The 13,740-nt window shown below is 38.8% G+C and overlaps 2 protein-coding genes across 2 annotated transcripts; both read left to right on the forward strand.

The window, feature by feature from the left end:
• The first annotated feature begins 1,726 nt into the window (after positions 1–1,726).
• Positions 1,727–3,964, forward strand: LOC128735944 (uncharacterized). The gene has a single exon (XM_053830425.1). It carries the CDS (start codon positions 1,727–1,729, stop codon positions 3,962–3,964), a length of 2,238 nt encoding a protein of 745 aa, XP_053686400.1.
• Positions 3,965–8,897: 4,933 nt separating this feature from the next.
• LOC128735945 (uncharacterized) lies at positions 8,898–9,968 on the forward strand. Its single transcript, XM_053830427.1, has one exon. The coding sequence runs from the start codon at positions 8,898–8,900 to the stop codon at positions 9,966–9,968; it is 1,071 nt and encodes a 356-aa protein (XP_053686402.1).
• The last annotated feature ends 3,772 nt before the right edge of the window (positions 9,969–13,740 follow it).

Raw genomic sequence — 13,740 nt, forward strand, 5'->3', positions numbered from 1 at the left:
AAATATCATGGATCTTGTATGTTTTATGGCGAAGCTATTCCCGATGTCTCACTGTTCCTGCTGTCTCACTGTTGACTACTCTCCCCTGCTTGCCTGATTTTTTTCCTCGACTGATTTGAGTGTTTTTGTGAACTATGTGACCGAGCTTCATACACTTATGGTCGCCAAAAGAAGCCATCAAACGCGAACAACTTTCATCCTCTGTACGATTAAGTTGTTAAAAATCTAGTTGTTCGATGTTACATAAGCTTCAAAGTAACTGATCTATTTATACGTCAATCCAACATATAATTGTTATACGATATCGAATTTTGTAAAAAGGAGACACCACTATTTTTTATCACTAACATAGAAAGAGCTTAGGGTCGGTCTAATTGCATACCCGAATCAACCAGGAGATAGACCGATGAGAGATAACGATCACTTGATCAGTAGCCATCCGATAGCGAACGAATAAACACAAGCTGTATGCGTTCATTTTTATAGCCTGAAATAAATGTAGTTTTTTCATAGAACAAATATATGGGAGTTCACTAAAAGTGCTGTAATATTTTTACTACGCCGAATTGCAAGGGAAGGATCTCGGAAAAGATGGGATATTGGACAGCTGGAAAGGATTGGATATTGGTCGACGATAAAGGAATGAAGGATTTCTAGTTCGAGACTGAAAGATAGACTAGAGGGGAGAGGCTGCTAGCTGTGTGATAGTTATCGATTGAGTACGGTCCTATATTTAGTGCGATACAAAAAATCGTCTTGGTTAAGCCAATCGTAAATCTGGCTTCAGCCCGCGAACCGCCTCCCAACATATGGTGCCGTGACCAGGATTCGCGGTTGAAGCTGGTCTATTATTCTGAAGGCATTGTATCGTACAAAGGAGAAATTGGCGTTATTCCGTCATTTTGCTGGCACTTGCTTCGATTGATTGGATGTGAAATATTTCACCTATGAGCTACAATACATTATATCAACCATATTGGTACTATAGTGTAATAGCAGCATCGGTCGTATTTCCTTAGCCTGCTAACTAATAATTGAATACAAGGCCTATATCAAATAGGCCACAGGTGAGTGGCCTTCCAAACCTTTACCTTCGCTTTTCGGTGCTACGTGGATCATTTTTGTCTTGCATGTTACTACATCTTGGAGCATTGGCGGCTTTCATGGTTCATAGCAATAAGCTACAGCGTATAGGTGGAAATCAAATCGGTGACGATCATCGGCGGTTGGGATCGAGGTACTCTTTATAGGACATACTAAGGCGGAAGCTGAAATTACCTGGAATATTCTGGGCTCAACCTCGCACAATACACCGACATCAATGGGATTAATTGGCGTTTATATATATTCAATCAAGGCCTATTATTGACAGGCCTCAGGTGAGTGCCTGTCCAATATTTTCATTCGGAAGGTGGGGTGTTACGTGTTTCTTTTTTTTATTACCTTTCATACTTTGGATCAACTTTACGTCGTGGTTGGAGTGGTAATTCATTTGCGGTTTGAAGCCTAACATTTTGCATCGACAGAAATTGCACTAGTATTGAGTGCACAGGCGTCTTTGGCGAATAACGAGAAAAATTAAATACAAGGCCTTTTTCGGACAGGCCTCAGGTGAGTACCTGTCCAAGGCAAATTACTTCAGAGACGGTGCTTCCTGGTTCCTTTTGTTTTATCTTTTTCGGTTGGAGTGTCTTTCGTCATTGCTCAGCTGGTAGTGGTAGTGGATATGGCAGATAAAGTAATCAAAGAAAGGATTAAAAAGCGTGAGCGCATGTTTGTGTCACTGAAAAGGCACGCGCAATTTTTGGAATCATACAGTGTGGAAACGCATAGTGGACAAATATCAAGCAGGTTGGAAAAGTTGGACAAAAAATGGGAGGAATTCGAAACCTTACAAGAGGAGATTGCGGATCTAGATGAAAATGGAGATCACGAGGAAGAAAGTAACAGAGCTCACGAAAGATTCGAGAACCAGTATTTTGAAATTCGTGCGGCGTTGCTCGAGAAAACATTACCAACTCGCCCTGCAGAAAATCTAGACACTACGATGGGACGAAACAACAGCGGCATGGGATTGCATAGCGGAGTTCGTTTGCCCCAGATCACGTTACCGGATTTTGATGGGGATTATAGAAGCTGGCTGTCATTCAAATCTACTTATGAGTCTCTCATTCATGAATCGGTGGAACTAAGTGACGTCCAAAAATTTCACTATCTGAAGTCAGCGTTGAAAGGCGAAGCTGCAAAACTCATCGAATCGTTGACCATCACAAATGGCAATTATGCGATAGCATGGGAAACAATTACAAAACGATACTCTAATGAATACCTCTTAAAAAAGCGTCATGTGCAAGCTCTGATAGAATATCCAAAAATTCAACACGAGTCGGCAATTGCAATTCATGGCTTGGTGGATGAATTCGAACAGCGCTTAAAAATACTAACACAACTGGGCGAAAAGACGGAGAGCTGGGGAGCATTAATTGTTCATTGGATGTGCTCAAAGCTCGATTCCCAGTCTTTAAAGCTATGGGAGGATCATGCGGCCTCGGTAGACGAGCCCACATTTGCCGTTTTGATTGCTTTTCTAGAAAAACGTACTAGAGTTTTGGATGCATTATCGTCGAGCACTGTGGAGGCAGAAAAATTTGATCAAAAAACTACAAACAGGCGTCCAAGATTAACTGTAAATGCGGCTACAAGTAACGAACGACCAACTTATAAATGTCCATGCTGCGGGGATGACCATTACATGGCTCGATGTGCTAAATTCTTGAAATTAAACAATAAAGAGAGGTTGGATCTCATAAACGCTAAACGACTTTGCAGCAATTGTTTTCGCACGGGTCATTGGGTGCGAGATTGTAATTCGGCTTTCAACTGTAGAACGTGTGGTAAGAAGCATCATTCGCTGATTCATCCCGGTTTTCTAGTTAACGACAGTCAATCAACAAGGCAGCCGTCAAACGAAGCGAGGGAATGTAACGTAGCTACGGGCGGTGAAGACGAGGAAACAATTGTAGACGAGGAGCATCGCGTAGGATCGTATAGCGTCGGAACAAAGCATGGTCGCTCGTATGTTTTTCTATCCACGGTAGTCTTGGCAGTACGAGATCAGAATGGTGAAATGCATTTAGCTAGAGCGCTGCTGGATAACGGTTCACAGGCAAATATAATGAGCGAAAGGTTGAGTCAGATACTAAAGTTGAACCGAAGAGCGGTTAACATCCCCATCTGCGGAGTAGGGGAAATGGAGTCTAAAGCTCGACACTTAGTCAGCACTCTCGTTAGTTCCAGAGTAACGGATTTCTCAATAAATGTAGATTTTCTCATTCTTCAACGAGTGACGTCTGTTTTACCAGCAGCTAATGTTTCCGTATCAAATTGGAAAATTCCGGAGGGCATTCAACTGGCAGATCCAGATTTTAACATAAACAATCAGATCGACCTTTTAATTGGTGCGGAATATTTCTATCGGTTCCTTTACGAGCGACAGATGAATCAAATTAGGTTGGGTCCTGGTCTTCCCATTCTGGTGGATACTGTTTTCGGCTGGGTGGTATCGGGAAAGGCCACAAAGGAAAAGGCTACTTCTATCAATTGCTGTCTGGCCACAGCATCGGAAAATTTGGAAGGTTTACTCGAACGTTTTTGGGCGATGGAGAGCTGTGATGATCGACCGGCTTGGTCGAAAGAGGAGCAAGATAGTGAAGCTCACTTCGCGAAAACTCACAGCAGATTGGACGATGGACGATACGTGGTACAGCTTCCGAAACAGCTAAATTTCGACAGGATGTTGGGCGAATCTAGAAATATGGCGCTAGATCGATTTATAAAAATGGAAAAACGATTGGATCGTGATTTAGAGATGAAAAAACAATACCATTCCGTCATACAAGAATATTTGGACTTAGGCCACATGCGGAAATTGTCAGACGAAGAAGTGCAACTTGAGTCTGATTGATTGGCGAAGCAACAAGTATATTTCCTTCCGCACCATGCGGTGGTTAAGCAATCAAGCAGCACAACGAAAGTCCGTATTGTTTTTGACGGGTCAGCCCGGTCTAATAATGGATATTCTTTAAATGACACTTTACTCAAAGGGCCGATAATTCAAGATGAACTCTTGAGTCTTCTTATACGATTTCGTAAACATGAAGTAGCGCTAGTGGCAGACATCGAAAAGATGTATAGGCAGGTTCGCGTACATTCTCATGACACTTCACTTCAACGAATTTTTTGGCGGTTTTCTCCTAACGAGCCTATCGGCGTGTACGAACTATTAACGGTTACGTTTGGATTGACACCTTCATCATTCTTAGCAATCAGGGTACTTCATCAGCTGGCGGTTGACGAAGGGCTTAAATATCCAAACGCAAAGGCAGTGCTGCTCAAGGATTTTTACGTAGATGATTACATTGGTGGGAGTTCTAATATCGATGGAGCGATTCAGTTGCGTACCGAACTAAACGAATTGATGTCCAAAGGTGGTTTTTCATTAAGAAAGTGGTGTTCAAATTGCCCAGCCGTATTAGCGGGGATACCTGAAGATCAGCTTGGAACAAATCTTTCTATTTCTTTTGAATTAAATCCTGGAGAAGAAATAAAAACTTTAGGAATTACTTGGGAACCGCGCTCAGACCAACTCCGTTTTGTCTTCGACGTCGACAATAATAACGTCATCTGGACTAAAAGGCACATACTCTCTAAAATAGCTAAGCTGTTTGACCCGTTGGGTTTGATATCGCCCATAGTTGTGTCAGCAAAAATCATCATGCAACAGCTTGCGTTGCTGCAAACAAATTGGGATACGGTGGTACCTCCGGAGTTGGAGAAAAAATGGACGACTTTCTATAGCCAACTACCCAAATTATCAGAAATACGCCTCAATCGGTTCGCATTCATTTCGGAATGGGTTGACGTTCAGATACATTGTTTTGCCGATGCTTCAGAAGTAGCCTATGGCACTTGTTTGTATGTGAGATCAGAAGATCGGTTAGGAAACATTCATATTGAGCTTTTGTCTTCCAAATCTCCTGTCGCGCCTTTGAAAAGGGTAACTCTTCCGCGCTTAGAACTATCAGCAGCCAAGGAGGCGGCGATTCTGTACTCGAAAGTATCGCAAGCGTTAGCTCTGAACAAGGTTACCTCATATTTTTGGTCGGATTCTACAATTGTACTTCACTGGTTAAACTCACCTCCTAACACGTGGAAAACCTATGTAGCAAACCGCGTTTCAAGTATTCAAACATTGACCCATGGACACCAATGCACAGTGGTCCAGCAGCGAAAATTAAGTGGAAAGTTTTTTGTGGTTCAAAATAGCTCCCCACAATGTTCAGCAAAGTTGTACAACTCTAATAGACAATTAATGCGAAATCAACGACTAAGTTCCAGTTTGGCTTGTGAACACATAATCCATAATAACTTTTTATAAGAAAGAGATAGAAGGATAACTTCTTCGACAAAGTTGTAGCTAAAGATTATATAAGTAACTTTGCCAAAGACATAGTAGGCGTAGTTCTAGGCGTTTCTAACTTACATGGTGTTTTATAAAAAGACCTCTCAAAAATCACTTTTTCGCTGATTTCTTCAAATGCAGTGGTTTTATTGCATCATAATGTTTTACAAAGTTGGTTATCTTATCAAAAGACATATTTTTGTAGAACATTGTATGTTGAAAACTCATACGTATAACGAGTTCTAACGTTTTTCCTGCGTTTTTTTAGTCTTTTTTGGAATAGAATATCTCAAAAAGGGGCAAACGAAAAACATCAAACTTGGCCGTTTCTGAAAGCTTGGAGTTTTATCTCAAACATATGTGAAAATAAAAAACTGGTTTTTTCTCTAACTCGAGTAATTTCAGTTTAATTATTTCATGTTTGACCATTTTCTACTATGCAGTATTTTCTAATATCTTCTTGAACATGTAAATAGTAAAAAAGAAATTTGTCGTACCATGACACAATTTCTTCTGATTGCCACGTAAAATAGTCTTCGAACTCCGGATAAGTTTAGAGATCTAGTTTTTTGACCTTGTGCTAGTTTTCGAACCACTGCTGAAATATTCATCAAATAAGTTTTTATAACGGTAGTTTTTACAATTGTTTATTGTCAAGATATATGGACTTCGCCCGTCATCCAATCCATACATATAAATATAAATTATAATACCAAATACAAAATAATATAAAATGCAGTGGTATTAGTGTACATGAAATTGACCTCTCAGAAATAGTCAGAAAGTTTTTTCTTAATAGTATCAGACGACATGTTTAAGTTTAGTATGTTTCTAAAACTGTTCATTAGCTGCATACAGCGGCAGGCTGGTTCATTGCGCGCGTAGTTAGTTCGACGGTGGTTTAGAGTGAAGGGCCTTGGTCTCCACAGAACTACTGTACTCTGGTTAGCAGTTATCCTGGATTTCAAATAATCGCTGTCGTATCGCCCTCTCTGCAAATGGAGCTCAGCACCAACTGTTTTTGATAAATATCTATCTTACAATTTTCATTATTTTACAAATAGTCATGGAAATCTTCATTTGGATATATGCACATGAAATTAAATTTTATATTGATATTTCTGTTTCTAGTCTAAAGTAATATTTTAAATTGCTTTAGTGTCAGAAAGCTGAGAAGTCTTCAAAATACTTCAAAATGTCTTATACGTATTCAGGAACAGGAACATGACTATGATCGTAGTAAAAAAGAGGAATATTTTCAAGCAAATCCTATTAGAGTTCTGGAGTTTTTTGTCAAAAGATTTGAGGGTACCGTTACTGTTATTTTAAATTAGTATCTAAAATGTTCGTGAAAGTAATTCGGTAGTTTAGGAGATTATTTCCCATTCAATTCCATATTAGCTATATAATGTTAGTACACGGCGAAGATATTATTAAGGCCACGGCACAACTCATAGGGTTATGAAGCGAAGAGGTACAGGAAACGCGAAATAAATGTATTTGTAAGTTCAGGAAATTTCACGTCAGAAAATCGTCACGTCAAACGCCTCCTGCTGTCGTCCGATCCAGTCATTGCAATACAAAATCGTTCTTATTGTACACGTACTCTGGAGCTTCCACCAAGCGCAAACCAATTATTAATATAATAAATTATTATATTGCTAACAATAATAAAATATTTCTAAAACAAAACATTTATTGAATCTCTCAAATAAATGACTACGCTTTTTTTCCAAATCAACGATATACTGATATAAGGTGGTTGAAGTTCGAAAAGGATCTATAGGTTTTTTTCTCTTTTACCTCTTTGCCTGTTTTGATATACTTGCCTGCTATTAAAAAATGGCATAAAACTAAAATAACAGTCAACAATATTACGTATGAAATAACCAATATTTTTTGCTTTTTTATTGAAAATTAATTTTAAAACATTATTGATGGTAGATTGAGCATATTTGCAAAATAATGAAAATTTAATGATAGATATTTATCAAAAACTGCTGGTGCTGATAGAAAACTGATGTCATATCTGAAGTTCGAAGACTATTTTACGTGACAATCAGAAGAAATTGTGTCAAGATACGACAAATTTCTTTTTTACTATTGACATGTTGACTTTAATCGTCTTCAAGAAGATATTGGAAAATACTGCATAGTAGAAAATGGTCAAACATGAAATAATTAAACTGAAATTACTCGAGTTAGAGAAAAATCCAGTTTTTTATTTTCACATATGATTGAGATAAAACTTCAAGCTTTCAGAAACGGCCAAGTTTGATTTTTTTCGTTTGCCCCTTTTTGAGATATTCTATTCCAAAAAAGACTAAAAAAATACAGGAAAAACGTTAGAACTCGTTATACGTATGAGTTTTCAACATACAATGTTTTACAAAAATATGTCTTTTGATAAGATAACCAACTTTGTAAAACATTATGATGCAATAAAACCACTGCATTTGAAGAAATCAGCGAAAAAGTGATTTTTGAGAGGTCTTGTTGTAAAACACCCTGAAAGTTAGAAACGCCTAAAAATACGCCTACTATGTCTTTGGCAAAGTTACTTATATAATCTTTAGCTACAACTTTGCTGAAGAAATTATCCTTCTATCTCTTTCTTATAAAAAGTTATTATGGATTATGTGTTTACAAGCCAAACTGGAACTTAGTCGTTGATTTCGTATTGATTGTCTTTTAGAGTTGGACAACTTTGCTGAACATTGTGGGGAGCTATTATAAAACGCTTAGCCGCAAAAGTAAGTTTCCACTTAACTTTCGTTTCTGGACCACTGTGCAATGGCGCCATATTGCGGGGAAAGAAAATCCGGCTGATTTAGTGTCGAGAGGAATGTCCATTGACGATTTCTTACAGAGTCAACTTTGGAAAAGAGGTCCATCATGGTTGCAAGAGACTGAAGAAAATTGGCCTTCTGAGACGTATTCGTGTAGCTGTTCGGAAGAGATGTTAGAAACTAGACAGCTTGTACACGCTGTCAAGATCTCATCCGACACTAATGAATTGTTCATGTTACGATCAGTTTTGGAACCACTTCTTCGGATAACAGCATACTGTATACGCTTCTGTCAGAATTGCCGCAACCCGAATGAACGCAATCGATCTCCTTTTCTTACTGTGGACGAAATAGCAACTGCTAAACTAACATTACTAAAGCTGGTGCAAATGGAATGCTTTGAAAATGATCTGAAACAGCTACGCAAAGGTCACGCTGTGAACCCAAATTCCACTCTTAAATTGTTAAGCCCCTTTTTAGATAAAGATAACGTCATTAGGGTTGGCGGTCGCCTCTGCCACTCAAGTCAAAATTATGTTACTAAGCACCCCGCTGTGCTACCCAATAATCATCCATTCACAAAACTCCTCATAGATTATTATCACCGACAAACAATTCATGGAGGTCGTCAACTAACGTTGTCGACGATGAGACAAGAGTTTTGGCCTATACACGGTAAGCAAGCGGTCAACTCAGTCTTGCGAAAATGTTATCGCTGCTTCCGCTTTAATCCAACACCCATTCAGCAACCAACTGGTCAGCTCCCAAAAACGCGTATTCGTCCAAGCGGAGCCTTTCTCATTACGGGAGTTGATTATTGTGGGCCGTTTTATTTGAAACCTCCGCATCGACGTGCTGCTGCTCCCAAAGCATATATAGCGGTGTTCGTCTGCTTTACGACGAAGGCAATGCATTTGGAAATTGTAAGTGATTTATCAACTACTGGATTCCTCTCTGCCTTTCGACGTTTTATTGGATATCATGGCATACCGCGCGAAGTTCACTCGGATAATGCAAAAAATTTTGCGGGTGCTAAGCACGAATTGAACGCTTTATATTGCATCCTAAACAATGAGTCAAGCTATAATCGTATAGGAACAGAACTTGCCCAATACGGAATTTCCTGGCATTTTATTCCTCCTAGAGCGCCAAATTTCGGAGGTTTGTGGGAGGCAGCCGTTCGCTCTGTTAAAACGTGCCTCAAGAAAGAAATCGGTGACCGCCGCCTGTCTTACGAGGATTTCTCGACACTACTCGTCCAAATTACAGCGGCTCTCAATTCTCGGCCGTTAATGCCATTATCAGATGATCCCAACGATCTGAAGGTATTGACACCGGCTCATTTTTTGATTGGGACTTCCATGCAAGCTTTACCTGAACGTGATGTGCGCAATGTTCCCTCCAACCGCCTTACCCACTACCAGCAACGACAGCAATTGTTCCAGCACTATTGGCAACGTTGGAGCAACGAATATCTCACCGAATTACAAGCAACCAGCAAGAAGCGACAGACAACAGCAGTTCAACAAGGAAACATCGTGGTACTACGTGAAGACAACCTACCGCCGTTACGTTGGCCTATGGCGAGAATTATCGACGTGCATCCTGGAGCTGATGGAGTGGTTCGCGTCGTAACCGTGAAAACGACCAACGGAATCTACAAACGTCCAGTCAACCGAATTTGTCCCTTGCCATCCAGTTGCCATAGTGGTATTTAACGTTTTTTTTGTTTTATTTTGTTAATATTCGTGAAAGATTTGTTCTATAAGATAAGGATTGAAGCAAGTTCAAGGGGGCCGGCAATGTTCGATGTTACATAAGCTTCAAAGTAACTGATCTATTTATACGTCAATCCAACATATAATTGTTATACGATATCGAATTTTGTAAAAAGGAGACACCACTATTTTTTATCACTAACATAGAAAGAGCTTAGGGTCGGTCTAATTGCATACCCGAATCAACCAGGAGATAGACCGATGAGAGATAACGATCACTTGATCAGTAGCCATCCGATAGCGAACGAATAAACACAAGCTGTATGCGTTCATTTTTATAGCCTGAAATAAATGTAGTTTTTTCATAGAACAAATATATGGGAGTTCACTAAAAGTGCTGTAATATTTTTACTACGCCGAATTGCAAGGGAAGGATCTCGGAAAAGATGGGATATTGGACAGCGGAAAGGATTGGATATTGGTCGACGATAAAGGAATGAAGGATTTCTAGTTCGAGACTGAAAGATAGACTAGAGGGGAGAGGCTGCTAGCTGTGTGATAGTTATCGATTGAGTACGGTCCTATATTTAGTGCGATACAAAAAATCGTCTTGGTTAAGCCAATCGTAAATCTGGCTTCAGCCCGCGAACCGCCTCCCAACACTAGTTAACCTAAGTTTTATTCAAATCAATCAAAACAATACTGTGTAAATTCCCCTAAGAGCAATTTTGGTGAGCAGTGAAATCTGGCATGATGGCTGGAGTAAATGGAAGGATCATATGGTGAGTCAATTTTACTTATTTTATAAAATTTTCTTTTTATATCCCTACTTAATAGTGAACTTTTATATACACACAAGTATTTTAATATACACACCTACCTAATATTGAAAATATATTTTACCTACCTACTTAATAGTGATCTTTAATATACATACCTACCTAATATTTGCTAATATTATTTTCCCACAATATATATTTTATCTTATAGTGATTTAAAAAAAAGGAATATAATACCAATGTGATATAAATGTTGCAGTTATTTTTTTTGCATTAAATTCATCAATTTAAACAGCCCACGACTTTGAAAATGCATTACGCTGTGCTTGGGGCGAATATTGGAACGCTCAAGGGCGAAAAACTAAAACAAGGGGTCGGAAATTGGCCCAATGGGACATTGAGTTGAAACGAGAGAATGAGTGAAAAATATACATCGCACACCTATTTCCTTTTAAGTGTTAATTGAATATACTTCCTTTTGTACTATTCTATCATATTTTCAAAAAAATAGCGCTATTTGAACGATGTATTGCATTTTGTTAGCCAGGCGTAATGGGTCGAATTATAGTGTCCTTATAGATTTTTTTTTAAAAAACCTACCTACCTAATAGGGAATTTTTATATATACCTACCTAATAGAAATCTTTTAAAATAACCTACCTACCTAATAGGGATTTTTTTAATACCCACCTACCTAATATTGGGTTTTACAATACCTACCTAATATTGATTTTTTTATGAAGAATGAATGGATTTTTTTAGAATGTTCTTTGGAATAGAATTTGCGTCATTTACCTGCCGTAATCGCGGTGGTAAGGTGAGGCGGAGTAGAAAGAAGCAACGACTGTTGCCACGCGTTTCGCTTATTTTATCATCGTTCGCCTGTACCGGTCGCAATTGCAGCGACGGTGGAATAATTAGAGGGTGAAGGGTGCAGTAATAGCTGCTTCGTAGAGCTTTGGCTTGTGCCAGCGGCACGAAATTAAAACAAATTCTCATGAGTGACCACCGAAGGGAGGTACTCTGAGTCTCTTTTTAGTTCATTCGCATTGCAAAGGCAATGTTTGCAAATGTTGAAATTAACTTTTCTCACGGCATTGAAGCCACGGTGAAGAAAGCGCTGAATCAGCAGTTTTGGGCTGCTCGCGCGTTTGAAATTATAAACAACATACCTTCGGCGGCGCACTATGATCGGAAGATCATGGTCTTTCGGCCAGAATCAGGTTTATGATAATATTGAAATGTTTGAAAAATCAGAGGGGTTGTGTACAAGACACGACAGCATATATAGGTGACGCAGGACTACGTAAATCTCTTTGTAGTGATAGTAGCATGTATTCATGCTTGTAATCATTCGATTCTTCATGTATACATGCTATATGCAGCATACATACATGCTACATGCGTTGTATGTAACATTTATCAAAGTAGTAACACTGCATACGTTCAATTCTCAAAAGATTGTACATTTGAAAACAATTTAACAAAATCAAGAACACAAACTATTGCTTTCCTGCTACCTTACTGAACTTAGATTGTTTTTATTACCCATGGTTCCCCACGTTGAAGGGATTTTACCAATTCAATACTATTTTATCAACAGCACATCTTTTCACTACACTTCTAATGGAACGGCAAGCATGCGTATTCATACAGAGTCGTATTATAACCGAACACTACAGCTGTAGTACATTTTTCCAACACAGATATCAAATTCGCCGAGGTTTAATCGTCTCGCAGTAAAGAATTTGCGATCTGTTGGGACAATGGACATGTGTCATTTTTTCTGGCACACTTCCCTAACACAGACATCAAATTGGACTAGGTTTAATCGCGTTCGTAAGAAATTTGTTGGTACGAAGGGGCTTTGTCACTCTCTCTGGCATACTTCCCAAGCAAGAACATCAAAATGGTCTAGGTTGAACTGCGGTGTTAAGAAATCTTGTTGAAATGAGGAAGCTTTGTCACTTGTTTTGGCTTACTTCCCAAGCACAGATATCAAATTGGTATAGGTTTAGATCATCGCAAAGAATCTTCCAACCAATCACAAAGCGAGAATTCTGGTAAAACATAGGTTCATTATTTTCAATTTTTCAATAGTTCAACATCAAGAATCCATACTTTTCTTCATTTCAGTCAATTCTTAGAAGATTTTCCGATCGATTGGTGTAAGAATATTGAAAATCGATCGGGAAACCGCTGAGCTATTAGCGCTCAAAACCTTTCATTTTTCGTGACGCTCGCATTTTTCGGAATGACACCCTATCTCAAAACTTGCCGTAAGACGTAGTCCTACATCAAAAAGTCTAATCATTTTGGAACAATGTTTTTCCTCTTGACATACGTAACCCAGGTAGTGATTTCTACGCTACGAAGCCGTAGAAACTTTTCATTAAGGTTAGCATTAATTTGAATTAATGTTACGACCGAATGTGCGGCAATAGCTGCCGGTTGAAAACTCATCGAAATTGAATGATCCACACCGCGGTGTTAATGACGTGGTGCGAGTTAATGAAAATACAATAAATGGCTGTAGAGCGAAAAAGCCAGCAGTAGAAGGAATTTTGAACTATCCTTTTCTACAAATGAATTGATTGCAGTGGGGTGACTGAGAATGAGTACCCCACCAAGATTCCTATTCAAACAAACAGACCCACACAGCCTGACATGTTGATCAGCTGTTGGGTGACCTAGTAAGATAAATGTAAATGAAAAGTATGCAAATGATCAGCTGATGGGGAAATGATAAATGATGATTGTGCTTTTATTGTGCTGCTACCCGTCATGGGCCACATAAATGCAACCAAATAAGAATGTAGCTAATACTTGTGTTGCTTCAAATGAAACCGAGTAGGGATGCTAAGTTTGTTTTATTCAAATTTATATTTTATTTAATTTTTCTTTTCCACCTTTTAAGAATACAGGCGGAACAGATTTGTATTACTAAAGCTTTAATAGTCCAGTTAATTAAATTTAATAATTTAATAAGAATT

The sequence above is a fragment of the Sabethes cyaneus genome, chromosome 2 (genome assembly GCF_943734655.1).
Source record: "Sabethes cyaneus chromosome 2, idSabCyanKW18_F2, whole genome shotgun sequence".
NCBI lineage: Eukaryota > Metazoa > Arthropoda > Insecta > Diptera > Culicidae > Sabethes > Sabethes cyaneus.